This window comes from Ochotona curzoniae, unplaced genomic scaffold, assembly GCF_017591425.1.
Source record: "Ochotona curzoniae isolate NIBS_2020 unplaced genomic scaffold, NIBS_Ocur_1.0 contig_1014, whole genome shotgun sequence".
Lineage (NCBI taxonomy): Eukaryota > Metazoa > Chordata > Mammalia > Lagomorpha > Ochotonidae > Ochotona > Ochotona curzoniae.
This window is the reverse complement of record NW_024464920.1, coordinates 17,517,087-17,544,989: the sequence shown is the minus strand read 5'-3', so window position 1 is coordinate 17,544,989 and position 27,903 is coordinate 17,517,087. Positions and strand designations below refer to the sequence as shown.

The following is a 27,903-nucleotide window of genomic DNA, read 5'->3' as shown; positions in this document are numbered from 1 at the left end:
TTAGAAATTACAGTATTCTGGATAAGCTCCTTAATCTTTATTGTATTCCATATTCAAATTAGACTAAGAAAACTAATTTAAATGTATTCTTTTCAGATCATACAGTCATATTCATTACAGTATAATAGATTGCATTATATAGAGTATATTATGTAAATGCATAAAGTACATTATATTATTATTTCCTGTTTATCTGATTTATCTACTACAAGATAAGCTATTTAAATGAAACATCCAGCTTTTTGATTGCTTCCTCATTGTGACAAGAAATATCTTTCGATTCAGAGATTGTTTCTTCTGCCTCATTCATTCTGTTATTGAGAATTTCCACTGAATTTTTGATTTGCTGTATCGTATCCTTCATTTTCAATAATTTGGCTTTGGTCGCTGCTAGCCAACTGCTGCTGGGTTATCTGGTCATTGCAGCACAGTTCTGTGGTCTCCCCTGCTTCCTTATGTATAAGGGTCTCTATGTACTACTCTGCTTTTGGCCTGTTCTCTATTATTTCCTGGAATCTGCCCTCTGTGCTTCATCCTGGTTAATGATTCAGTGTTAGTTTAAGCCTGCCCATACCCTATATCACCATCTTGCCTCAAGGCCAAACAATAACTCTTGACATTTTTCTTGGTATTACTTGGAAAAGAATAAATGCTGATGCAGAGACAGAGAATCAGATTCATTGATCTTGATTTTTCTTTTTTTTTCCTTAGGCTCCAATATGGCTTGGCACAGTATTGTTACTAATTCTGACATTTAAAATTTGAATATTCACCATATATTTTTGCAATAATTTTGATCTTAAGGTACCACAATAGATATCAGTATTAAATTGACATCACTTTAATTTTGTGCATTAGACAAGTACGTAACTTCTTTCCTTCACTCTATTTTAGTCCCAGCTCTGATAGTAGTAAATGTGAAGACATTACCTATTCATGAGTATGTGGCTTAATCAATGCAGCATTCTCTTTGGAAATACGGCTCGTGTGAAGGAACCAAAGAACTACTATTGTAATTGGTAGGATACTGCAAGATATTAGCAAAGAAATAAAGCTCAATTAAATAATACTAATAGTACAGTGACTTCAGTTAGGCTTAGGCATAAGCTTAATGCAAAATTTATATTACAGTAGACTAATAAGCTTATTTATATCAACTTTTATTAAGGCATATTTTTTATTCTAGAGATATTCACTTAAATTTAGAAATTTCATAATATCAAAATGCATCTTATAAAATAAAAATGTTTCACCTATAGAATCTATTATCTTACTTTGATTTTTATTTTAAGCTTTCATAAAAGTCATCCATTCATGTACTTTGTATGCTACCCACTCCACCCAAAAAAGAGACTATTTTAAAAATTAATTTTAAAGTCACAGCATAAAGATTTGTTTATTTCTACTGGAAGGCAGACCCAAAAAGAAAGGTTATACAGTGAGAAAGATCCTCCATTTGCTGGTTCACCCCCCAAGTGGCCACAATGGCTGGAGCTGACTTGATTCAAAGGCAAAAGTAGGGAGCCTCTTTAGAACTCTAATGCACTTGCAGAGTCCCAAGGCTTTGGGCCATCTTCCACTGCCTTGCCAGGCCATAAGCAGGGAGCTGAATGGGAAGTGGATCAGCCAGGACACAAACCAGCACCTATATGGGACTCTAGCACATGCAAGGATTTAGCCACTGAGCCATTGTACTGGGCCCAGCATAGCATGTCTTTTATTCTAATTCTTTCTTTCAACCCTTCTTTTCATGAATTATAGTCAAATAATGTGCAGGGGTGATTATTACTGCATTTAGCTACTGCCCTTGTGTATCACTTGTACTCCGCAAATAACTACTTTTAAAGTTTCATACCAGAAATCTTTTTTTATGAAGTCATTTTTCCTTGTTGGTCAGTTATACACTTATTTAAGTATATTTTTTTAAGAATACTAATGTGGCTTGTCACACACAAATGACATTAGCAGTTTCATGCTAGTGCCTTAAACTTTCCAAAAACAGATTAAGTTCATAATGGAGAAAGTCATAAACAGCCTATCAATAAGTATTTATACAGATGTTGATGCAATTAAAATTATGTTAGTATAGTATTTTATGCCAAACTCCAACTTTATTTGTGCTTTATTTGTGATGTATGATGCAATAACTTCTTTTAATAAACAAGTGAAGACCACTTGCACTTTATAATGTAAATCATACTTTTAGAACTCCCAGTCTAATATACATGGAATCAGCCATTTATCAAAGTTACCAGAAACAATTCCATCACATTAAGAAGTATTTTGCTCAGCCAAAACCGTGTCCACCAAAGCTTTTGATAAAGAAGTGAGCTCATCTCCACACATGAAACCAAGTGTATTTTTAAATTCTATTACTGAGAAAAGCCATTAGGGGAAAAAAAAATGCCGTGGGAAAGTTGCCATAAATACTAAAAATGCAAAAGCTTATTTTTGTGTGACCTAAATTATAATTGAATCTTAATCTCTTTATGTATAACATGCTATATAAAAACTTAGAAAACTGACATAGGAAGCATATGGGTTTAATGAACACTTTTATTTTGCTTTTCATGAAGACAAGAATAATATTTGCATTAATTTTAGAAGTGCTTCGTTCATGCTATCGACCTTCTCAAAGCTAAACTCCCTTCTTTTAGGACTATATGTGTGATGGACATTGTTGTTTAAGTAGCTCTGTACAGGGTGGGTATTCTATGTTAGTTATGGAGTAGTCATACTATAGTTTGCCACTTTTGTTTGCCTATTTTTGTATCAGTGTAGTTCTGACTTTCAAAGTTGTAGGAGATTTTCATAATTAAGATGATAATTTTGAGTCATGTGCTGTTCTCATTAACACACAGGTTTGTCTATATACTGAAAGCTGGCATTCCAGTTCTGTCCCTCTCAGACCAGTAAGAGATCATTACCTAACTGTGAGAGAGTTATTTTTCTATTTGACCAGAATTTGTGGAACACATCCTATGATGTTTCTTTTAAATAGCTTATCTTGTAGTAGATAAATCAGATAAATAGGAAATAATAATATAATGTACTTTATGCATTTACATAATATACTCTATATAAGGCAATCTATTGTACTGTAATGAATATGACTGTATGATCTGAAAAGAATACATTTAAATTAGTTTTCTTAGTCTAATTTGAATATGGAATACAATAAAGATTAAGGAGCTTATCCAGAATACTGTAATTTCTAAATTGAAACTTTTACATCTGAAGCAGGCATATCATTTCGTGAAGTGAATAACCACCAAACATAAAAAATAATGTTGATAAATGTCTGTGGACAAAAATGAATACTTTTTTATTTATATATAACTAAAACATGTCTCTGGGTTTGAAAGATATAAAAGATTTATCTGGAAGCGTAACCCAAGGTTTTATGCACTCTAAAAAAAAAAAACCTGAATATTATCTGGGGTCAATGTAAGGAACCAGTAGTTTACCCTGGAAAATACAAAATAGAAGGATTAGATTTGACATCGCCAACCTTATTTGTAGAATGGAGATACATTTGTAGGAGAAAGACTTAAAGCAATCAGACCAGTAGAAAGGGTGCTACTGTAATTTCAGAAAAGGTAGCAGTAGCCTGAACTAACAAAGGGGCAAATTCAAGGACTTTTAGAGAGTGAAATCTGCAATTGGGAGGTATAAAAGAATGCTGATTTAGTATGACATTTTGGTTTATGAGTTTTGCATTGATTATGAGGATAATAATATAGAAAATCTGAGATTAAATAATGCACGAGATCTACCTGTTTACAAGCTCAGTTTAAAGTTGTCAGTGGAATACTTACATGAAGAATCTTTGATGTGATGGTGAATAAAGAACTTAGTAAAAATCACGACACAGGGGAAATATACCTTTAAAGAAAATGAGGCAAAGGTGGAACCCCAGAGAAAAATTGTGAAAATGAAAGAATTGGCAAGGGAAGAGGAGCCCATGAGACTGGGATTTAGCCAAAAAACTGGAGAAACACAGGAAGAGTATAATGTCACCAACTCCAGAGAAAACAAACCTTTAAAAAGAAAGAGGTTGACTACACTATATAATACTGTAGAGGAGTCAGTAAAATAGCTTTTAAAATCCTCAAAATTCATCAGCCTGATCATCTTCAAACTCCAAAATCCAAAGAAAAGGCATCAGGAGAAAGCCATGTTGCAGAAAGCTGAAGCATGGGCCAAGCTTATTAGCATAGTGGCTGAAGTTCTCACCTTGCATTCAGTAGAATCCCATATGAGCTCGTTTCCCAGATGCTCCACTTTCCTTCCACCTCCCTGCTTGAGCCCTGGGAAAACAGTGGAAGATGGCCACTAGGGACCCTGTACCCATATGGGAGACCTGGAAGAAACTCTTGGCTCCTGGCTTCGGATCAGCTCAGCTCTGTGTTTGCCACAATCACTGAAAGATCGCTCTGTAGATTTGGCATTCCAATAAAAATAATAAATAAGTAAAGAGTAATAATGAAATAATAATATTAAAAATAAGAAGAAGAAATGAAAGCCGAAGCACAAATGACATATAAACCTACTTTTGGCTGTTCAAATGGTGTCAGAAATAAAACACAGTACGGATGAAAATAAAGAAACATTATTGGGATACGGAGAAGGTAGACTAAATAGATTTAGTCACTAATATGATATTGGTATTTAAATAATGATATCTGAAGTTAATTATACAAAGTCTGCTGCAGGTGACATAGTTGATGAGAAGTTGTGATTCCGAAGCTGTGAAAATGAAATGCGAGACCAGAAAATAGAGGGTAATGATATAAGGTCCTTAAGCAGTTAGCACCAACAGGTAGGAAATGTATGCATGTGATCCTCAGGAAAGGTCAACACAATACCAGTCATTGGATAGAGGTTCCTTAGATATCCATAGACTAGGGAACACCATCATCTTAAAGGAATCACTGTGAAATCCTTAAAGAGGGAGTGCTTGGGGCCCCGTGTGGTAGCCTAGTAGCTAACGTCCTTGCCTTGCACGTGCCAGGATCCCATATGGCTGCAAGTTCTAATACGGATGGCCCTGCTTCCCATCCAGCTGTTGTGGCCTTGGAAGGCAGTCCAGGATGTCCCAAAGCCTTGGGACCCTGCACCTGTGTGGAAAACTCAGAAGAGGCTCCAGAAGAGCTGAAGAGAAATATTAAGAAAAAGAAAGTAAAAAATTAAGGCCATGACTAAACAATATTGTCTGATTAACAGCAGGTTTAAAATATTTACTATCCAAACGTCAACCAGGGACTCATTAAAATCAACAATTTGGTACAGTATTGGCAAGTTTATAATGTTTTAAAATTATTTTACATAGTTCCATGATCCTTAAGGCATTGATTAGTAGACTGGTTCTTTGACTTTAAACTCTCTAAATTGTAACATTGAGGTTCCATTATTTATATTACAAAAAAGCCAGATGATGGATTTAAATACCATCATTCAAAATTGTGATTTGAAATGAAGAATCCTAAATAGAGAGTAATAACTAGTGTGCAGCAAAAGGCAAAGGAAACTTTTTCTTAGTTTTAGTATACAAGGAATTGGTGAAAGAAGACCTAGAGAGTGAGAAAGGGGCAGTGGACAGAATATTGAATGTTCTACAGGCTAAGCAATGTTTCCTTTAATATCAAAAGGAAGCATATAATGAACAGCATAAACTACAAACTGATAAGCATTTAAAATGATCAAAATTGCCGTTATTCTTTCTACAGGGTTTTTACATGTTTCAGAGAATATCTTAGTTTCTCCTTTTTAGTGATGAACATAATCTTGAAATGGCTTAGCTGAGACAGAATTACTTGCTCTATAGGTATTTTCATGCAGCTTCACCAGTGTACTTACTATTTCTTAGACTAAATTCTTACCAGTCTACCAATGTATGCCTTAAGGATGATAGGGTTAGTATGAGGTGTACCCCATCCTGTTTACTTTGAAATTATTGTTAAAAATCTTTGCTGAGTACTAATGTGAAGTCACCGAACACTTATGAAGTATTATTGCAGGACTGTAGAAAAATTTCAAAAAGTAGTACTTTAAGAAATGACTATTGCAAGGAAATGTCACCCTTTTTTAAAAAGTTACATATATATTTGGCAGGAAAAGACAGAGCTGGAAACAGATGAAAGGAGGGGAAGAAGGAGATAGGGAAATCGCCCCCTGGGTCTCTGACTGTCTAGCCCCTGTGGGAAGCCATAGGCACACGGTACAGTGTATCCCTGGGAGAACCCCTGCCTGGAGAGATGGCTAACTGAGACCCCACGTGGCATGTTCAGTGAACATGTGGCAAGAGCAATGGGCTGTAGCCCTGTCTCTTTTCTCTCTCTTTATCAAACTGTGCTAGGACTTCCTTCGAAAACAACTCTAGGAAGTCAAATCTTACATCCATCCTGCTTTTCAGCAGGTAATGAGTTTGCCCTGAGACACAGCTTCCCATGCTTCCTGTGCTCCATGACCTTCAGCTTCGTTGGAGGGTCCAGAGAGGTGGACATACGTACTAGCCTGTCACAACATCATTGTCGGGTGGAAATGCTGTCGGTACTGCCTTTCTGCCTGCTCCTTTTACCTACCTTATATAAACTTGTCATGTCTCTCAAATAAATGGACATCCCTCACCACCAGTTTGTCTCCAGTGTTTCTGCTGCAGAAGAACACTGTTGTCTCAACCCTCGGTGGTCTCAGGGGCTGCTGGACAGAAGACCCCCGAGAGGAGGATGCAATAAAATAGAAAGGAAGATGCAACAGAATAGAAAAGGAAAGAAAGACTGGGGCGAGGGAAGAAAGGAGGGAAGGAATTCCCACCCTATGTTTCACTCTTCAGATGCCTTCAGGGGCCAGCGTCTCTAGACAGGAGTTGAAAATACAATGCCTTTCATATATATAAGAGGCAGGAATCCAAAACCTGAGCCGTCACAGTTGTCTCCCAGGTCTACTCTAGAAAGAAGACAGATCCGGAGTTGAACACAGACTATCTGATGTAGAATGTGGACAGCTTAGCTGCTAGTCCGAATGCCTGCTCCAACCATTTTTAAAAGCAGGCAGAGATTACTTATCTTCAGTTTGAAGTACGGTTGTTACGAGGAGTTCTGCACATATCAAGAGTAAATAATATTGTAGTCTTGGGCTGGAATGATCATGAGAATAACAGTTTCCATTGCTTTGCTATGGGCTTAGCAACTGGTCCGGTCAACAAAGACAAGTCACAAACTGAGACTAAGATTCCCTAAATCTTGATTTAATAGCATTTCTAGCTTAAAATATGGTAAAAAAAAAAAAAACTAACACAAATAAAATTAAAAACACCTTCAGTATAATTCACAAATTTTACATGGGATAAAATTCTTACAAAATAGGCCAAAATTCCCATTAAATGGTTTGCCTGTTCCCTCTCCTGATTGTCTTTTGACATCCAAAATGTTTTGATTTTTGTAGTTTCTCTTCTGTTTTCTTTTGTTGCTTATGAAATATATAGGCTATTTCAAATAAATTATCGCCAACACACACACACACACACACACGCACACCAAGAACCTACAGAATTGTAACAGCAGAATTTTGTTACAATCAGATGAACGCTACGGTCTGCCAGAATTAACTCTACATTTTCTAATTAAAAACAAATTCTATAAAATGATAATTGCATTAAAGCATTTTGTTAATTTTTTCTAAATAGAAAATCATAAACTCAAGCAGGAAAATAATTTGTGCATAATTGAGGCTATTTTTCATACAAATGACTCAGCTTCAAGGAATTTGCTCTTATGTTCCTTATTATAATAATCATTTTTACCTTCAGCTGAGCTGCTTGGACAAAATCAGATTCCATTAAACACAAATAAACATACGATCTTTTTCCCACAGGTAAAGAGGAAGATTCTATCTGCAGAGATACAACTGAAAGGGAAAAATTAGAGAAGCGAGAATATACATACCAGTGGCTTCATTCACAGGTTGGGGTTCATGAAACTAGTTCCAGAAATATGAAATGGTGAGGTCATTTCCTTTAAATTAGATTTTTGTATTGTAAACACATTTTGAAAAGTAAAACCTAGATTAATTGTATCAAAACAAACACGTCATAGCCAAAGGCCAGAATACTACATTGCCAGGTTATCAAAAGGCCTTTTTAACATAGACTAGATTTAATTACTCTGTTTTCACTCCAGAGTATTTGGAACTAATTCTGTTCTGTAATCCTTAAAAACCAACAGATCAACTGTATGAACAATACTGCTTTTTAAAGTAAAAGTTTGGTATCCATTAATTTTTTTTTATCCATTAACTCTTTCTAAATATCATATAGGATAGCTTGCGTTTTATTTTACTTTTGCTTATATATTTGGCAGTTGAAATTTTAATTCAGGAACACCGCTATCTTTTACAGATATGTAATTAACCTTCCTGTATGCCCCAAAGCCTACTTTTTCACTGCTTTAAAATGAAATGTTACCTTATTTGCAAGCAATGCATTTAATAATTTGTTCATTTGATAGAACATTAAAGATAAATCTTTCATTTGCTGGTTCACTTTGAGAATGGCTTAAGAGCCGGGGTTGGGCCAGGCAGAAGCCAGGTGCCCAGGAACTCTCTCGGGTTCTCCCAATCATTGGGGCCATCATCCACTGTCTTCCCAGGACATTACCTGGAAGCTGGATCAGAAACTGAGTAGCTAAGACTGATAGGAATACCACCCTCATAAACAGCAGTTCAATCTACTGCACAACAGTGGCCCCAGTTTCTTATTTTTAAAGCACACAAGATACAGTTAAGACAAAAGGTTGTATTTTAAAATTTTTTTTCATTATTTCTAGGGTATTTTAGGTAGTTTTTTTCAAGATATAGAAAATGTGTTATCTTAGATTTATGTCTCATTTTTATTATTGTTTTTCGTTATATGGTTTTATAGGTACAGGAATTCTCCCTACCTACAAACAGAGGGCCTTAATCCTAACAGATACTCAGTTAATTTTGTTAATGTATTTACTTACTAGGGATGCTCATAATAAAATACCACAAATAATAGTATTGCTTAAACCACAGTATTAGAGGCTGGAAGTCCATGGCTAAGCAATCAGTAAATTTGATTTCTTCAGAGGCCTCTCTCCAGGTTTACAAATGGCCCGCTCCTGGCCATGTGCTCTCATGGTCATGCTTTAGTATGTGTTGTCTGTGTTTTAATTTTGTCTTATAAGGATATAATCATATTGACTAAGAATATGGTTACCTCTTTGAAGGCCCAGTCTTCAAAGATAACCACTTCTAGGAATTAGGACTTAACATATGAATTTGGGGCGGCACAGTTCAGTCCATAACAATGTGATATAAATTATATGTGTGTAATGAATCAGTTTTTTATTTGAATTAACAATTTTAATTTAAATGAACAGTTCTGATAAAGAAAAGGACTACAATGCTGTTTAATGTCAACTTCTGAGAAATCACATTTATATAAAAGCAGTTTAAGTTTTAAGGGGATAAATGTTCAGAGATGGGATTTTTAACATAAATTTTCTAGGCTGTCATTTTTTAGCTTCACATTTCCAGAGAATAATACAGAAATTTACTATTGTAGACATTTATTAAATATGTAAACCAATATTGAATCCAAAACCAGATCATTTTAGAAATAATTCATGTTATTGTGGGCAATAACTGCTCTACATGAATAACAGATACAAAAACAAAATCCTACTATTGATAATATTAGACTTAGTTAAAGAAACAGTCATTTAGCATACTAATTAAGATGCTGCTTAAAATGCCTGTGTTCTGTGTCAGAGCACCTGATTATGATTTTGCTACTCTCCTCCAACTCCTGATTTCAGCTTTTTCCTAGTTTCTCTTGGTAGATAGCAGTTGATGGCTCAAGTAGTGGAGCTCCTTCCACCCATGTGGTACGCAGTGATTAAATTCCTGGTTCCTGGCTTGGGTGTGTAACCACTTGGGAGTCAATCAATGTGTAGGATCATGCTCTCTCACTCTTTTCTCTCTATTTCTCTTTCTCTCTCTGCTTCTCTTTCCATCTGTTGATCAGTCTCTATGCCTCTCAGATAAATAAAATCAATAATTCTTTTTAAAAATTATCAGCATAATTAAGCATTATTAAACCATCTTAATAAATAGGAAATTTTATTTTTCTTAAATGATAACTAATGTTGAAGGGAGCCAGTGTTGTGGCAGTGCAGGTGAAGCCACTGCTTGGATCCCCCTGAGCCCACAACCCACTTAGGCACCAGCTTCTCTCCTGGCTGCTCCACTTTTCACTCAGCTCCCCACAAATGTCTTAGCAAAGCAGTAGAAGGTGATCCAAGTATTTGGGCACCTGCCGTGCTTGTGGAAGACATGGAAAAAAGTTCCTGGTTTGCGCCTGGCAGGTGCAGGCATTTGCGGAATGCACTAGCAGATGGGAGATTTCTCACTTTCTGTTTCTTCTGCTTTCTCTGTAACACCAATTTTGAAGCAAATAAATAAATCATTCAAAAATGGAAAGCATTTATGTTTTTAATAATTCACTATTCATAGTTATTTCAAAGTCTACCTTCTATATGTATTGGATTGACAAAGAATAATATCAAAATTTGTCAAATCAATTTTTTGATCAAATTGAATTAAAGATTATTGTTGAATGTATTTTATGCTTTGCTTTCTTTTAAATGTGATTTTAGAAAATTATTATTTTTATATAAGGGGATTTCAAAAAATTTATGTTGGCTTAAAAATTTTTAAGTATTTATTTTAATATGAATTGTCCTTAAAATTTTAAAATATCTTCATAAATAACTGATTTCTCTCAAACATTTTATTTGAGGATTTCTCTTATATTCTTTTACATGTGTATTTTTGACTTTTTTTATTCCTATATAGCAATCGCTTCTTACCTGAGTTAGATCCAGATGTACTTAATGGTGGAAGAGTTCAACTTATTGTAAGTAATATGTTTAAAGTTAAAAACATAAACACCAGTGCTCACTAAATAACACTTTGAAATATGCTTATGATTCAATTACAGAAATATCACAACTATATCTACTTGAGCTAATCTCAAAATGTCTTATGTTAAAAATAGTTTTTGATCTGTCCTATATCCTTGCTATAAGACATTGCTCTAAATGATTAATTTTATATAATAGATGTAAAAATGTTAGCATGCTACCATTTTAAAAGCTAATTTTGAAAAGGAAATTACTAACAAGAATTTTTTTCATGAATACTGCAGAAGTAGATTTTTTTAAACTGTGGGAAAAAAAAACAGACTGCTCTCTGAACTCAGAAAATCAAAACTGTATAAAATTAACGAGCACACTTAAGTAAATAAGGTATAGATTGCTAAAGCTTTAGCGATGACGAAGTTGTAAACCCGGTGACGGGAGTGTGAAATCTCGTAGTACAAATGCGTGTGGGTTTTTAAGATCAACTGTATTGTATGTCATTAGAACAAACACTTTGTTATCATGAGAGTTGCACAAATGCAGTTTAAAAAAAAAATGGACCCAACAAAGAAGAAATTTCCAGTGTGTTTCCAGAAAAAAAAAAAAATAGGATACACTGAACACTAACGGGTGTATATGGCTTCCTTGGCAGGTAAAGATGTATACAGAAGATGACCCCAACTACGTAACATTCTGAATTTATATCAACCAACTAATACCGCTTACTCATTCATCATTAAAACTAATCATTATTTAGCTTTTCAAGAAGAAAGTCATATTAAAAGATAGTGTCTTTTCTGTTGAAACTTAGTTTTGTGGTTTCCGATGCAGTGGAGTTATTATTTACATTCAAGAAGCTTTCCTGAGAAAAGGGCAAAAGTTTGGTGTAGAACTTGGCTTATATTCACAAGTATATAAAAATATTTCTGAAACATCTCTAAAGACTATAATTAATCAGCCAATTAATTTGCATTTTATATGGATATTGTTTTGCAGATTACTCTAAGAATATTGCAACCTAAGGCTATAAACACCTTATGTGTTAGCAATTTTTTTAAAAAAGATTTATTTATTTTTATTGTGAAGTCAGATATACAGAGAGGAGGAGAGACAGAGAGGAAGATCTTCCGTCCAATGATTCACTCCCCAAGAGGCTGTCAAGGCCCGAGCTGAGCCAGTTCCAAGCCAGGAGCCTCTTCCAGGTCTCCCATGCAGGTGCAGTGTCCCAAGGCTTTGGGCCATCCTCGACTGCTTTCCCAGGCCACAAGCAGGGAGCTGGATGGAAAGTGTGGCAGCCGGCATTAGAACCTGTGCCCATGTGGGGTCTCTGTGCTTGCAAGGCGAGGACATTAGCTGTTACTCTGCTGCACTGGGCCCCATGGTATCAGTTTTTTCTTAAACTTGTTTCTTTGAAAGGAAGAGTTCTAGAGAGAGGGGAAGAGACAGAGACAGTTTCCAGCCAGTGGTTCACTTCCCAAAGGATTACAATTCCTGGGGCTGGGCCGAACCAAGGCAAGGGACTGGGGGCTTCATCCTAGTCTCTTATGTGGATAGCAGGGACTCAGCCACTTGGCACCTTCCCCTGCTGCTTTCCCAGGTGCATTAGCAAGGAGCTGGATTGGATGTAGAACTGCCACGATTTGAGCTGTAACCCATTTGGTTTGCTGAGACTATACATAATGGCTTAACCCACTGGGCCACAGTACTGGTCCACAAAATACATAGTATTGGCTAGCAGTTTGGCACAGATCAGTCAAGGAAATTATATTACCTTTCATTGTTTTACATGTAAGAATGAATTTAAATATATTAGACTACTGATCAAACTGATTATTTTGTGATTAATTTTTGGACGATAATTTTCTTTCCAGATCACTTTATATTCTACAATATGCAAATACATGACAGAATAAATAAACTTAAAACAAAGTGAAAAATAAAATTTAAAATTCTTAAGGCTAATGAAAAATAAAAGCAGGTCTAGTTTTTCAGAGCAAAAAAATGTTAGTATATGTTAAAATAAGTCTTTGCTTGCCCTCTTTACTTTTCATGCCCAGTCTTGCACAGAACCATGCAAAAATTGCCATCACAATACCCAGTATGCAATAAAAGAAAAGTTGCTAGACCTGCACAGAAGCACAGAAATATGTCCAAAAACCAAAGAAAAATAAAAATCATCATTAATATCATAATTACAATTTGCAGGGAAGAAACTAAAAATTATTAAAAGTTAGTTCAGAGACTTAAAGTTTAATAAATGCATTGTTGGGTTTGGGGGATGGTTGCATCCCATATCAGAGTGCCTGATATCAAATTCTGTCTTTACTTCCCATCCCACTCCCTGATACATGTGCTTGAGAAGCAGGGGATGAGGCCCAGTGCTTGGGTTCCTGCAACTCAGGTGACCAACCCAGGTGACTGATCCAGATTTCCAGCCCAGGTGACTGACCCAGATTTCCAGCCCAGGTGACTGACCCAGATTTCCGACCCAGGTGACTGACCCAGATTTCCGACCCAGGTGACTGACCCAGATTTCCGACCCAGGTGACTGACCCAGATTTCCAGCCCAGGTGGGATTGCTAACACCTCTATTTGACCTCCTCTAGGCATAGGTATTGAGGATGTAGGGGAGTGAATCAGAATGCCTGTTCCCCCGCTCTTTTCGTTTTCTTTCCCTTTTGGGTCCATCTGACTCTACCACTCTGCTTTCAAGTAAATAAATGAATAGCTATGAAGAAGGAAACATATGGAAATATCACTAGAGAAATGGAAACTTAAAATCAGTGTGAAATTAAAATCTAAAACTGAAAAAACTTTGAAAATATTAATGACAGGAAATAATGAATATTAGACATTATAGAAACAAATGTACTTGAACAAGAGAGACAATTTCCAAAACAGAACAGAAAGAAAAATGGCTTTAAAAACATTTGATTTATGAGATGATATCAAATAACCTAATACACATGTGAATTGAGTTTCTACAAGAAGAAAGGTTATAACTGAAAAAAAATTGGGAAAAGTAATCACTGATCATTTTAAAAATTTCATAAAAAATATAAAACAATTTATAGAAAAAAATTCACACACAAAATTACACCTATGTACACTGTAGCTTAATTGTTGAAAACAAAATAAACAAATGAAATTAAATAAAACTGTATAGGGTACATTATATGCAAGAGGCCATTGTTAGAAATTATTGATTACTTTGTACAAAATATATTGAAATTCAAGACAGTTGAACAATATCTTTGAAGTACTAAAAGAAAGGTGTATTGTTAAACTTCAAGTTATACCTAGTAAACATGTAACTAACTCATAATGTTAAAAGGAAAAAAAAAATCCTCTGAATGCATATTAAAAATTTTTCTCAACAATCAACACTTTTTAAAAAAAATTTTTTTTAATTAGGAACAGAGCCAGACTGATTCCAAACTTTCTATAAAGCTCCATTAACCAAAATTGGTTCAATTTCGATAAATGTAAAACATCTATCACTGGAAACACTATGAAGTCCAGAAAAATATCCATTCATACAAAATCAATGGGTGTTTATTTAACATAGCAAAGTTTCGAAGGAGAAAAGAACAATATTTTCAATCATTGGTGCTGTAAAACTAAATGACCTACAAGGAAAAAATAAGAAAACTTCATTCCTACTTTATACTTTAAACAAATATGAATTTGAGATGAATTATGATTATGAATTTTAAAGCTGAAATTACCAAGTTTGTTCAGAACAATATCAGTAAGAGAAATTCACAAAACTGTGGTGGTGAGAGATTTCTTAAACCATATATACAAAAAAAAGACATAAATCATACCTTATATTTAAATACATTTGCACTTAGAATACAAGAATCACAAAGAAACAAAAAGTAAAAATGCAGCCACATGGAAACATGTTTCAGAATATTAATTAACTGGACAATAATTAAAGTCATTATGTAGTGTGCTTATTATAATAGTTAAAATGCAGACTAATGAAATTACCAGATGCTGGCAAAGATGCAGAGCAGCCACCTCCTCAATTGGACCAATTCCTCATAGATTTCTGGGTGAAAGTGGTACAGCATTTCTGGGGGGAAAAAAAATCTGTCAGTTTTTCTAAAAGTTAAATATGAACTTAACTTAGGACCTAACAGTCCTGCTACTGGATCTTTTTCCTAGGGAAGAAAAAAAAAAAAGCCTGAAGTTTTATTCAAACAAAAAGGAGGCAGCATGTAAATGCTCATCACGGTTAGATTTGTTACTGGCTCAAGTCTGAACATAACAGAAATGCCATTCAGTGAGTGAAAGGATAGACAAGATGGTGCCCATCCGCCCCATCGACACACATACAACAAACAGGAATAGATGCCAATAAGCATGCAAACCATTGATAAAACAGGCTTGCACGGATCTCAAAAATTTCATGTTGCGTAAAAAGAGCCAATTAAAGGCTACCTTATTGTGTAGGCTCACTCACTGACAGGTTTACGATAGAGAACACATCTGTAGCTGCCAGTATTTATACTAGGAGTCAGGGAGCAGGGGAAGCTTTGGGAGGTGATGAAACAGTTCTGCGTCCTTACTATGTTGGTGGATATATGCATCGACATGCTTGATACATTCCTTGGAAGTATTCAAAAAAATGATTGCAACTAAGAACTGGTAAAGTTCTCAGTTAAAGCTGTAATGTAGTAATAGCATCATTGCAGACAGCTTTTTGGGTTTGTTCGTCTTATTTTGGTTATGTATGACATCGTTTGGGTAATCTGTTTGGATAGATGCTGTTTAGCAGCGATGGATATTTAGTCCGTTAAACATGCTCTTCAGCTTTTAAGGATGACCAACCCTTTCAACTCAGGGATTCTGCATTTTCTGATTTGACCAACTATGAATCAAAAATATTTTTGTAAAAAATGTGTCTGCACTGTTCTTGTGCAAGCCTTTTTTCCTTACCTTTATTCCCTAAACAACACAGCATTACAGCTACTAAATAATGTTAACATTGCATTAGGTGTTGTGAATAAATGATCTAGGAATGGTCTAAAAATGGCTTGAAGTATATTACAGGAGAGATGTAGAGATCAATGCAAATATTAGGCTATTCTATATATAACGAACTTGAATATCCACATGCTGTTTTTTTAAACTATAGGAATCATGGACCAATTCCTCATGCTTACCAAGAGACATCTGTGTATTTCCTTTACATGAAATAGAAGAAAGGATGTTTTTTCTTTAGTTGCGTTATTTGTTTACAGTAAAATAAGAAATGATGTTCAGTGACAAAGGCCTATGTTTTGAGAAATATATTCAAAATATTGACACAAGGGTCGTGCCATGACAGACATAACTAGCCCATTTATGAAATTTCAGGCATTTCATTTTAAATTGATAGGTAGGTGGCATACCTATCAGGTGTCCTCTGAATTTGATTCCCTGTATATTCTGTCATAATTAATAATTGACATTAATTATCTTCTGTTTTGGTAGAAACAGTCCTTTGGGTATTAATCACATGGAAGTTCATATGGTTTTTGGAAGGTGTTTATTCACAAATGTTTCATTGACATATATACATATTGCCATTTTTTTGTGGAGTAGACTTTCAACTTTGTAAACAGGCATGTAGTGAAATTATGTCACCAAACTGGAATAAATCATGTTAAAATCTTGAAGCTTATAGTTCGTGTCTCTTAGTCAACAATAGGATCTCCATGTGGTTGATGAGTGTTTTCTTTTTATATAGCTGGTCTCTCCAGTGTTGGGATACTAGTTTAGTATTTACTCTTTATTCTTTTTTAAAGACTAGCTTTTTTAAAAAAAAATGTATTTGTTTGAAAGGCTAAGAAACAGAAGAGGGAGAGAGGGAAGAAATAAAGAAGAGAGGGTAGGACATGGGGACAGTGGCAGATCTTCCATCCCCTGGTTCACTCTCTAGATGGCCTCAACACCCAGGCCTGGGCCAGACTGAAGTCAAAAGGCAGGAACTCCAGATAGGTCTCTGTGGGCTGCAGGGACCCAAGTATTTGGGTCGACTTGCATCTTTTTCCCAGACTCATTCATAAGGAGCTTGTTCAGAAGCTGAGAGCCAGATCTTGGACCTGCACTCTGATATGGGATACCAGCTTTACAAGCAGCAGCCTCACTTACTTCAACAGAGACCCCCTGACTGGTTCTGTTCTTTCCTTTTCTCTTTTCTCTTCTGTTCTCTTCTCGTCTTTTTAATTTCTTATAATACAGTTCCATAGGATCAGAGATTTCCCTCCTTCCTCCCTATTCTTCCCCCACACCCTCACTGATTTCCTCTATATTATTATAATATTGACTGGTTGTTTTTCAAGTATTAGCATTGACAGTGCCATTCTATGGAGTCAGACATGGAAAATGTGCACCAGTTAAAATGAGTTTCAGAAAGAATATATAACACCTTTCATACAAATCATGAATGTAAATGGGATCCAGTTTTTACTTCATTTTGAAGTTTACTACTGAGATGTTTGAAAATCCAATTATGGCACTTGGCTAGTTAAATATGAAAAAGAGCAACAACAAAAACAGAAAGAAAGTGAGAGACAGAGAAAGAGAATGAGCCTGACACAGAGTGTTGCTCAGCAGCAACATTCATACTTTCTCATTAAAAATAAATTAAGGGGTCTGGCATGATAGATCAATGGCTAAAATCATCACCTTAAAAGTGCCAGGATTCCATATGGGTGCCAGTTTGTGTCCCAGCTCTTCTACTTCCCATCCAGGCTCCCTGCTTGTGGCCTAGGAAAGCAGTGGCAGATGGCCCAAAGCCTTGGGACCCTGCACTCTCATGGGAGACCTAGAAGAAGCTCCTGGCTCCTGTCTTGAGATTGACTCAGTTCTGGCCACTATGGCCATTTGAGGAGTGAAGCAGAGGATGGAAGATCTTCCTCTCTGTCTTTTCCTTCTCTTGGTAAATCTGCCTTTCCAATAAAAATAAATAAATCTTTAAAAAATTAGTAAGTATCTGGGGCTAGTGTTGTGGGCCCAGTGCGTTAAGCTACTTGTTTGGGATGCCCTCAGCTCACGTGAGAGTATCAGTTTCAGTCTAGACTTTTCTGTGCTTCAGGTTCAGCTTCCTACCCAGGTGTCTGAAAGGCAGCCATGATGGCTTACGTACTTGAGCCCCTGCTACCATGTTGAAGACCCAAATGAAGTCCCTGCCCCCCACTAACATTTAGCCTAGCACCAGCTGTCGCAGGCGTTTGGGAAGTGAACCAGTGACTGGAAAGGCTTCCTCGTTCATCGCCTCTCTCTGCCTTTCAAATAAATAAATAAAAATGTTAATGCAACAGATATAAACTAACATGCATATCATTTGTCTCATTTACCCATTCTAATGTGTGTATGTACAAACATCATGTTATATACAATAAATATGAAAGATTGTATTTATCAATTAAGTAAGTTGAGGAAAAGTAAGAATAATCAATGAGTTCATACATGTGACAGTGGGGAAATGGATAGAATCGATTTGAAAGAGGTTGAGTTTTATTCTTGGAATCTGCCCATCTTTGTAGTTCATTATGTGGAGACAACGTTTTAGTCACAGTGGTAACTTTATGCCTTTATTTTGCTGTATTTAAATTTTCCTCATATCAAACATGAAAGGCAGCGTCTTTTCACAGGATTTCAAGTGTACTGTGGTTTGGGTTAAATCCCAGCTACTTTGAGTCTGCTTTGTTTTCCTCATGATATTTTCTACCACTTCAGAGCTGCATTCTGTTAAGTCCTTGATTAATGATGTCAGGCATTTTATAAAATAATATTTTTAAGTCAAAAAGCAGTCCTTAAAATATGCAGATTCTGTCCAAATGGAATAAAAGTACAAAGGTCATTTTACAAAAACAAATTATCTAATCCTTATGTCCTTATAAGAATATATCTTGAGGGCCCGGCGCAGTATCCTAGTGGCTAAAGTCCTCACCTTGGGTGAGCCAGGATCTCATATGGGCGTCGGTTCGTATCCCTGCTGCCCCACTTCTGATCCAACTCCCTGCTTGTGGTCTGGGAAAGCAGTCGACGATGATCCAAAGCTTTGCGTTCCCTGCACCCTCATGGGGGACCTGTATGAATCTCCAGGCTCCTGGCTTCGAATTGATGCAGCTCTGGCCGTTGCGATCACTGGGGAGTGAATCATTGGACAGAAGATCTTCCTCTCCATCTCTCTTCTTCTCTGTATATCTGACTTTGCAATAAAAAATAAAACATATTTAAATATGTATATATGGAAATTCCAATATATTGATCACTACCCCCAAATTATACTTACAGTGTTCTTTTATTTATTTATTTTTAAAGATTTATTTATTTTTTATACAGAGAGAGAGACTAAGACAAAGACTTTCTATCCACTGGTTCACTCCACAAGTGGCCGCAAAGGCCAGAACAAACCAATTTAAAGCCAGGAGCTTCATCTGGGTCTCCCAAGTGGGTGCAGGGTCCCAAGGCTTTGGGCCGTCCTCGACTGCTTTCCCGGGCCACAGGCAGGGAGCTGGATGGGAAGTAGAGTAGTAAGGATAAGAAACCAGCACCCAGAGGCGATCCCAGCGGTTGCAAAGTGAGGACCTTAGCCGCTAGGCCACTGCAATGGGTCCACTATATTGTTTTATTGGCAGGGATTATAACAATAAAGTGGAGATCATTTGTGACTTGCAGTAGAAATATGGGATGAAAGACATCTTAAGGGATTTTATTAGGCAGACTAATAGTTATAAGTGGTAAAAATATAAATATTGCATAAAATAATGTAGTATGACATTTGTAACATTCAATGAAGAATTAGATAATATACTTGGTAAATAAGTGATGTTAAGCTGTTTAAAGTTCCACCAGCTGCCTTTGAGATTGATTTTCATCAAAATTACTGTACTAAAATGTTTTCTTTTGTTGTACAGACTCAAATAGCAAACCTCAATTTTAAAATCGGCTCTTATTTGCAAAAAATGCTTTGACATAGTGCATTTGTTCTGCCTGGGCAGCAATAAAGGATTGTGGTATCATTTTGAAAAAGGTTGTTTGACAGAGCCTGTTTGTTTATTTGGGGTAATGTGAGCTGCGTTCAGAAAATGCCATATTTTGTTTCCTGATTGTATACATTCTCCCCCATTGCTTCCAGGCACGACTTGTAAGCAGAGAACACACGGATTTCGATCTTTTTTCCATGGCCAGTGGAAGTGCTTTGTCTGTGAGCAGAGGAAAAAAAAGCCGGGCACACAGACACTCAGCGGAATCTTCAAGTAAGTTGTGGTTTCCTTCAGAATTAGTTCAGAAATCACAAGTGAATTGAAGGAACCTAATGCCAGCGGGCATCGTTTTACAGATGGGGGTGGGACATCTGCAGCCAGGCCGCCCCCAGAAGCGTGCAAAAGGGCATTTTTGTTTTCTTGAAATATCTTCTTTTGATAGAATCAATATTAAATTATCTCTAGAAGTAGTACTGTCTGGTTTTGTTTTAATTGTGTTGTATTCATGCAGTGTAATTCCACCTTCCCTGTGGATAATGCTCTCTTATCATTTCAAAGCAATTTTTAGGCTAACTTTGAAAAGTTGGATTTATATTAGTCACATTTTGACCTCTGCTGCTCATTTAATAGAGGTTATAGATTAGTTCAATTTAAAGGAAAATTTCAAAACTATTGCAATTTTAGATAACACTGTTGTCAGAGATGTCTTTAAAACCTTTTTTCCATCAGAGAGATAATGACGTGACTGAATTCACTGATGCCGTTCTAATCATGAACTTGTCAAAGACAATACCTGTACTTTGAAGAGAAAATGTGTGTGTGTTGGGGTGTTTGTGTGTGTACTAAGTGAAAAATGTAAATATTTTAGGAATATCTTGTGGTTTGTTGGGGAAATAGAAACAAGTTCCTTCAAAGTCTTCACCTTTATACCCTCTAGGTTTTTAAAATATTTTCTAAATTGTTATACTACATTACAATAAAAGATGCTTTGTCTAATGTAAAAATTTTTAATTTCTCTATAGTGAAACTCAAAAGTTCACCATTAACTTATGTATCATTGCTATTATTTGTTTATTCTTAAGAAAGTTTTGTTTATCATTGCTATTATAATTATACATATATACAAAATAAATGAAAAAATATATAATATGCATACACAAAATCAATATTTGACTGAATATTAAAAAATTAGGCCCAGATAGCTCTCTTCAAATAAACATAAGCTTCAAAGTGATTTTCTTTACTTTCCATTCAAGAGCTTTATTAAGTTATTATCATTTAAATACATTAGCGCATACAAGTTCATTTCGGTAAATTTTAATTTGTCTTTTGAAGTAATAATTTTAATATGCCTAAATCTATAATATTTTCTGGGCTTTGAATATCTTAGTCTTTGAATTTTCTTAATTATAGATTCTGACCATTAAAAAGTTGTTTAGTCACTATGATTAGGAAATGTTTTAGACTTATTCTTCTTAGCAAAACTGTTCATCTAATATAGATGTTCTGAGCAGTTTACAAAATGTGTTAATAACTGTATTTTAAAATGTAAATTCCATCCACTTCAGAATATAAAAATCTACTGTAATAATATGCACTTCATTAGATAAACTCATGATATCAATTTGGAACTTTGAAAGTTAATATAAGAAAATAAATAATTGCCTTATTTTATAGAAGAATCACAACAGATTTGTTCATAGTGTATCATGTGAATTTTAAAGCATAAGTACTTCAATGAGCCAACAACTATCCTGAAACATGAATGATTCATCATTTTTTTCTCACAGGACAGTTTTCCTTGAATGACATTTAATTATAAGTTTTTGAATATATAACGTCATTACTTGGAGGTCACTTCTTCACATAGTCTCTAATATCTAAAACAATGCTACTTTCCAGTTACTTGTCAGTTGCTGACATTATTACAAATAGTACTTATTTCCAAATGTTTTTGCTAAGTAAAATTTAATGACACACCACCTTAGAAAGTGTTATTATAACAAACCAGTGGCATATTAGTTGCTGTAGTTACCAGTTTTTTGTAACAGTATAACATGATTTTAAGAAGTGTTTGCTCTGACAATGCATTGCCTAGATTTGAATCATGCTTTAATCCTGAAGAAGAGAATGAAAGTATACATAGGGTTGTTGTTAGGATCGAATATAGAGCAATATATAACAATACCTGATATGGAAAAAATGCTTAATAATTTTTTCTTGTAATTGTCCCTTGCACATGGCTATGCAAGAAGAATTATTTGAAACCCCCAATTATCTAGGCATATGAGTAACTAGTTCCAGTTATAAGAAACCTGCTCTTAATAATTGCTTAACTAAAATACTTGGCTTAACCTATTATTGTGTAGACATCTTACAACTTTCAGAAACCTTGGGTACTAGACCTTCGTGGCCCTGGGCCAACTACCCACGTAGCTTTAGTATTTTGAAGCCCTTTTTCCTCCAGCTTTCTCTCTCTCTTAAAACTTGTCACCTTATTAAATCTAAAATTTTTTTTAAACTTTGAAAACCAAATATAGAGAGTAGTTTATGGACAGCAGCAATAAAACTAGTTTGAGTCCTTGAAGTTTCCTGGATAATTCTCTTTCAATGTTGTTATAACATTTTAAGATGTATTCTCTGAAATCGTATAAAGTCTTAAATCCCAGTTCCGCAGTCGTATAGTCCTGTGATTGTGGTGAATTATTTACATGGTAGGGATGAGTTTATTACCTATTGATTGGGAAATGATAAATTAACCTACAGAGTTTTAGCCAGAGAAAAATGAGTGAAAATATACGTAAAACATGTGATATGTGCCTAGCATATTGTAAGGACTTAAAGACTAGCATCCATTTTTGTTGTTATTAGGTGATTTTTTTTTTTTTAGGCAACACAAAACTAGAATTGTCTTCCTCTCATGTGTGTAAACACTAACCACAATAATTGTCCTTTTAGGATTCAGTCATCTCAAGCAATATTATCTTTTCTTAGTGAATGTCCTAATTTCTCTGTCCCTTTCTTTGTAGGATTTGTCACTCCCTTAACTTAGAGGAGGTAGTCCTCTCATACCCAGATTACTAAACTACTACAAGGTTTACAAAGACATGAAGAAGGTCATTCAAAAATTGCTATTTATGCAATGAATATGCCAGTAAATTTTCTAATTTAAGTAATACTAAGACAAAATATTTGCATTTGCCAAATTATTTCAGTTTTTTGTTTCCCCATTAGCCCTCAAAATATGCACTTCATTCACAATTTAACTCCTAGAAAAATTTATAACTTTCAAAATCACCTTTAATTATATTTTATTATTTATAATAGTCACATTTCTTTAATAGCTATCCTAAGTGAGTCTCAAGAATTTAGCAGATTTGCTTTCCAAAGAAAAGTGTTAGCAGGGTAAACCAGTAACTTGAATCCCTATTTTCCTTCTTCCAAATCCCATGATATCTGCTTCTACTTTTCAGTGAACTAAACTATAAATGTTATAATTCCTTTAAGGGAATGCAAAATAGCATAGCTCTTATCATTCATTCACTCAACATTTATTGAATGCTCGTTCTATACTCAATAACGGTTTCCAGGAGGCTCCTTTTGATCTCTGCACTTGCCAGCACACATTCTATCTTCACGGTCTGCCAGGGCCTGAGGATCCACACTGTCTCTGGCAGAGCGCATAAACAGCCCCTCTCGGGAAATGTAAGCCCTTGAACGTAGTATTACATGTTCTGAATATGTCAAGAAAACATTATTTTTTGGGGAAAAAAATGTGATTGAAGTGAGTGAGAAAAGCTTGTTGGAGGTAAGGTACTTGAAATGCTTAAAATGTACTAAAGTGGGGGCAGACCATCTACTAAAAGCAAAGGGAAAAATATGAATATATATCTATTTGACATGAGGAGACTATTTGACCTACAGGGTCCACACGCTAAAGTAACATAAATTAAGATTGGAGGAGTGGGAATTTAACACAGATGTTAGGATTTGGAATGCTACTTAGAATGCCAGGACTCTGCTCCTTATTTCAGCTTCCTGCCGAGTACACTCTTGAAGGCAGCAGGTAATATTCACTTAGTTAGTTCTCTACCCCCTGGGGGGATTCAGAATGGGTCTTCTAGCTTTGGTCTGACCTAGCAGCAGTGCAAGAATCTAAGCAGTGACCCTACAGATGGGAATATTTTGTCTCTTTGTCTCTCTGTGTCTTATTAACTCTTGAATAAATAAATGAAGATTTTTTTAAAAAAAATAATTAAATGGAAGCCTATTTTTAGGTAAAATTGAAAATGGAAGACCTAAACATTTCTAGTAATAGTAAATAGCTAATGGGAGTTGTCTAAAAATAGCAATGTTTTAGAAACCTTAAGATCAGTTAAAGACTGCCCGGTGTTATGGCACGGTGGGCGAAACCCTGCCTGTGATGCCCACGTCCCATAGACATACTAGTTCTAGCCCTGGATGTTCCATGTCTGACCCAGATTCCTGTTCATTCACCTGGAGAAGCAGTGTGAGATGGCCCAAAGACTTGAGAGACCTTGCAGAATTTCAGGTTCCTGAGTTTCAGCAGAACTAGCCCTGTCTGTTGTAGTAGTTTGTGGATTGAACCAGAAGATTGAAGATCTCTCTCTCTCTCTCTCTCACTGGAACTCTGCCTTTAAGATAAGCTGTATCAACTAATTCTGAATCTGGCCTAGAATTACTCACTGCTTGTGTTATATTGAAAGAATAATTCTACATCTCTAATCAAAGAATAGTAATTGTCATTATCAAAAGTGTGAAAGAAAACAGCTTCCCAGATGCCCATGCACAATGGCTTGTATTGATTGAGAGAATAATGGTAGAACCTAAAGGAAAAGTAAATTTCAAAAATGATTAAATGCATTACAAATGTAAGAAGCATATCCTAATATTATTTAAAATTTTCATTCAAGAATTATTAGCAGGTTAAATATTCATACATTTCTGTATACATATGTTTACTTGAATATGTACAATGAATATCTGTAAAAATAGGTATAATTTGTGCATAGTTAGAATACAGAGAGAGACATGTAAATGTGTGTGCATTTACAATTTGATAAAAAGCAATAGACAAAGCATCATGAACACAGCAATTATATGTCTCTCATGTGGAAGGCACTCCCCCTACAAATTAAGAAAATATAAAATAATATGTAGAGAAAATCTAAAGATTCTGTGTACCTAGCACATAGCAGGTGCTTATATCAAGGTAATAAACAAGTCTATGAGTTTTGTGTTGCCTTCTTATATCACCTTTCCCTGCAGTGAATGCTGTCTCTACAGAATAACAGTTTTCATTAACATTCAATGTACTCTCTGAAAACCGTGGATATGAGATATATATTAATGGCTTCGTGTTTCCAATATTGAGTTCAAATCCTTAAGAATATATCATCGTCGTCTGAGCCCAATGAGGTGATACATGTGATAGAGTAAGTTAAACAAGAAATGACTAAAATAAAAACCATTAACCATATTAAGGAGCCCTTTTGAGAATATAAGTAAACTTTATATGGTTCTTCAGGTATAAGGAAGAGCTTCCAAGAAAGGAAATTGAATTGAATTCCCAAGGAAATGAAAAGAAATGGTATGGTTCTGATACTGTATCATAGAAAAACTCCTTGATTTAGGCGTGCTAGATCTGGCCTGAATCACTGTGCCAACAATAGGCAATCATCTGCACTTCAACGAGAATTTGAGGATTAGCAGTCAGTGAACAGTGCTTGCTTCGGCAGCACATAAACTAAAATTGGAACAATGCAGAGAAGATCAGCATGGCCCATGCACAAGAATGACACACTAGGCAGTCAGTGAACAATCATACAGTGAAAATGAGCCGTTGGAAGGGCAGAAAGTGCAATAGGCTGTGGTGTCCATTTGGAGAGGAGGACACACAGATAGCCTCTAAGCTGATGCCTCATGGTTGCGTAGGGTTCCTGCTTTAGGGCTTCAGCTCAGACAGGCTGCATCACATCTTCATTCCCACCCATCTCCTCCTGGCCAGGAACTGTAAAACATCTTTTCCTGCAATGTCCCTATAACATCCTCTCCTGAGAACGTTTGTTCTCATTTTTTAAGGGAGAAAGAAATTCCTTTACCCCAAAGCATACAGTGAAAGGTGCGTTTGTTGCTGAGAGATAGTAAGTGAATAAAAGTTATAAATGCATTCAACTAGTACTTTAATTTATATATAAAGGTTTATGAATTATAAATGTAAAAAAAACAGACTTAAAGTAAATTCAACTGTTTCCTTCTCAGTTTTGAAAGAATATGCAGCTTGTACCAAATTAAAAATTAAGTACTAATATTTTTATTCACAGAATTTTTGAGTAGCAAGTGCAATTGGGCGTGGTTGATGAGAAGTGTAAGAAGGCCTGAAATGTTGAGAAAACGTTGCTCCATTATTATTTTTCTATCCTGATTTTATGTTATTTTCAGCCTATAAAATGTGACAGGAACTGGAGAATGACTAATTAATGATGACTTGGTTCACATTAAGCTGGGATTACAAGACACCAAGAATTAAAAATGATCAATGTGCTTATTCCATTTTCTTAAATACAGTAAGAGAGAGGAGAGAGAGAGTTTTGAAGAGTGTGTATCAGAGACGGGGAAGTGTATTTCATAGTTCTTGCTTGGCTCTTTGCTTGTTTGCAGTCACAGAAGTCACCTGCAACTGCTGTGCAAATTTAGCAAGTTAAAGGCAACCTGGCATAGCAGGAAAGCATTTTGAATAAAGCAGATTTCATTATAATCCCATTTTCTCACATATATGACTTTAATAAGGTTTAATTTGTCACATAAGAGAATATTTTGAGATTTTGGTGAATAAGAATGTAAGAGTATTGTGGATTTATGTGGGAAGTAGAAAAAGCAAATACATTTAAAGGACATCCAAGACGCCTTTCAGCTTACAAATTCCCAAGTTTGCCCCAAGACACATATGTTTATGTCTGATAATTGTGAAATGCAAAAGCAACAGAAGCTTTTGTTTCTTCTTAAAAATGTTTATTCTCTCATTCATTTGGAAGACTAAATGACAGAGGGAGCTCTTTCTCTTCCTGCTTCGTTCTCCTGGTCGCTTCAACAACCAGTTATGGACCACGACAAAGCCAGGAGCTAGGAGCTCCACCTAATGTGCGGATAGCAGGGACATTTCAATCTAGGATTTGGGCATGGAAAGCAGTGGCTCAACTCACCAAGCCACACTGATGGCCCCAGCAACTGTTGCTATTTCTCAAGCTTCATAGTATGAAAACCATCCTCATTGCTGAAAATTTTCTCCAGGCCAGAATACTTGTAAATAATTCTGATTTCAGTTTTTAAATTCTCTCTAATTATTTGTGCTAAGCATAGATGACCGAGAGGTTAGAAAAGAAGCTTTCTCTTTAAATGTTTTCCATGAAAAACACCAAGAAAGTCCGTCACTTGCAAGAAATGACAGCTATTGTGTAAGACAAGTTGAATTTTTAAATACTAACACAATGTACCCACTTATAAAATATTGCTTAGCTCTATTCTAATGCATTTCAAAGAAAAAAATTATTTCTATCGAGTCATCTGTCAAGATTTCATAGATAATGTGTGAAAAATATCTGTAATTTAATTTTTAGCTAAATGTTTAGTTTTTAAACATATATATATATATTTTCAATTGAGAACAGAATGTATTAAAAATGAAACTTGGGCCTGGTGCATTAGCCTAGTGGCTTAAGTTCTCGCCTTGCACACGCTGGGATCCCGTATGGGCACCGATTTTAATCCCAGTGGCTCCACTTCCCATGCAGCTCCCTGCTTGTGGCCAGGAAAAGCAGTGGAGGACAACCCAAAGCCGTGGGTCCTTGCTCCTGCTTGGGAGACCCAGAAGAGGCTCTTGGCTCCTGGCTTCAGATCAGCTTAGCTCTGGCTCTTGCAGCCACTTGGTGAGTAAACGAGCAGATGAAAGATCT

The 27,903-nt window shown here is 35.6% G+C and overlaps 1 protein-coding gene and 1 non-coding gene across 2 annotated transcripts in view; both read left to right on the top strand.

Moving 5' to 3' along the window:
• The window catches only part of LRRIQ1 (leucine rich repeats and IQ motif containing 1), a 138,749-nt gene extending 118,456 nt beyond the window's left edge, over positions 1-20,293 (top strand). The window contains exons 24-26 of the mRNA XM_040989746.1: positions 7,876-8,002; positions 10,879-10,939; positions 20,083-20,293. Of these exons, the coding sequence (XP_040845680.1) occupies positions 7,876-8,002; positions 10,879-10,939; positions 20,083-20,253 (359 nt within the window). The 3' untranslated portion in view covers positions 20,254-20,293. The remainder of the gene's footprint in view (positions 1-7,875; positions 8,003-10,878; positions 10,940-20,082) is intronic.
• Positions 20,294-25,673: 5,380 nt separating this feature from the next.
• LOC121164276 lies at positions 25,674-25,780 on the top strand. The gene has a single exon (XR_005885066.1). It is a non-coding gene; the product is annotated as a U6 spliceosomal RNA (small nuclear RNA).
• Positions 25,781-27,903: the final 2,123 nt, after the last annotated feature.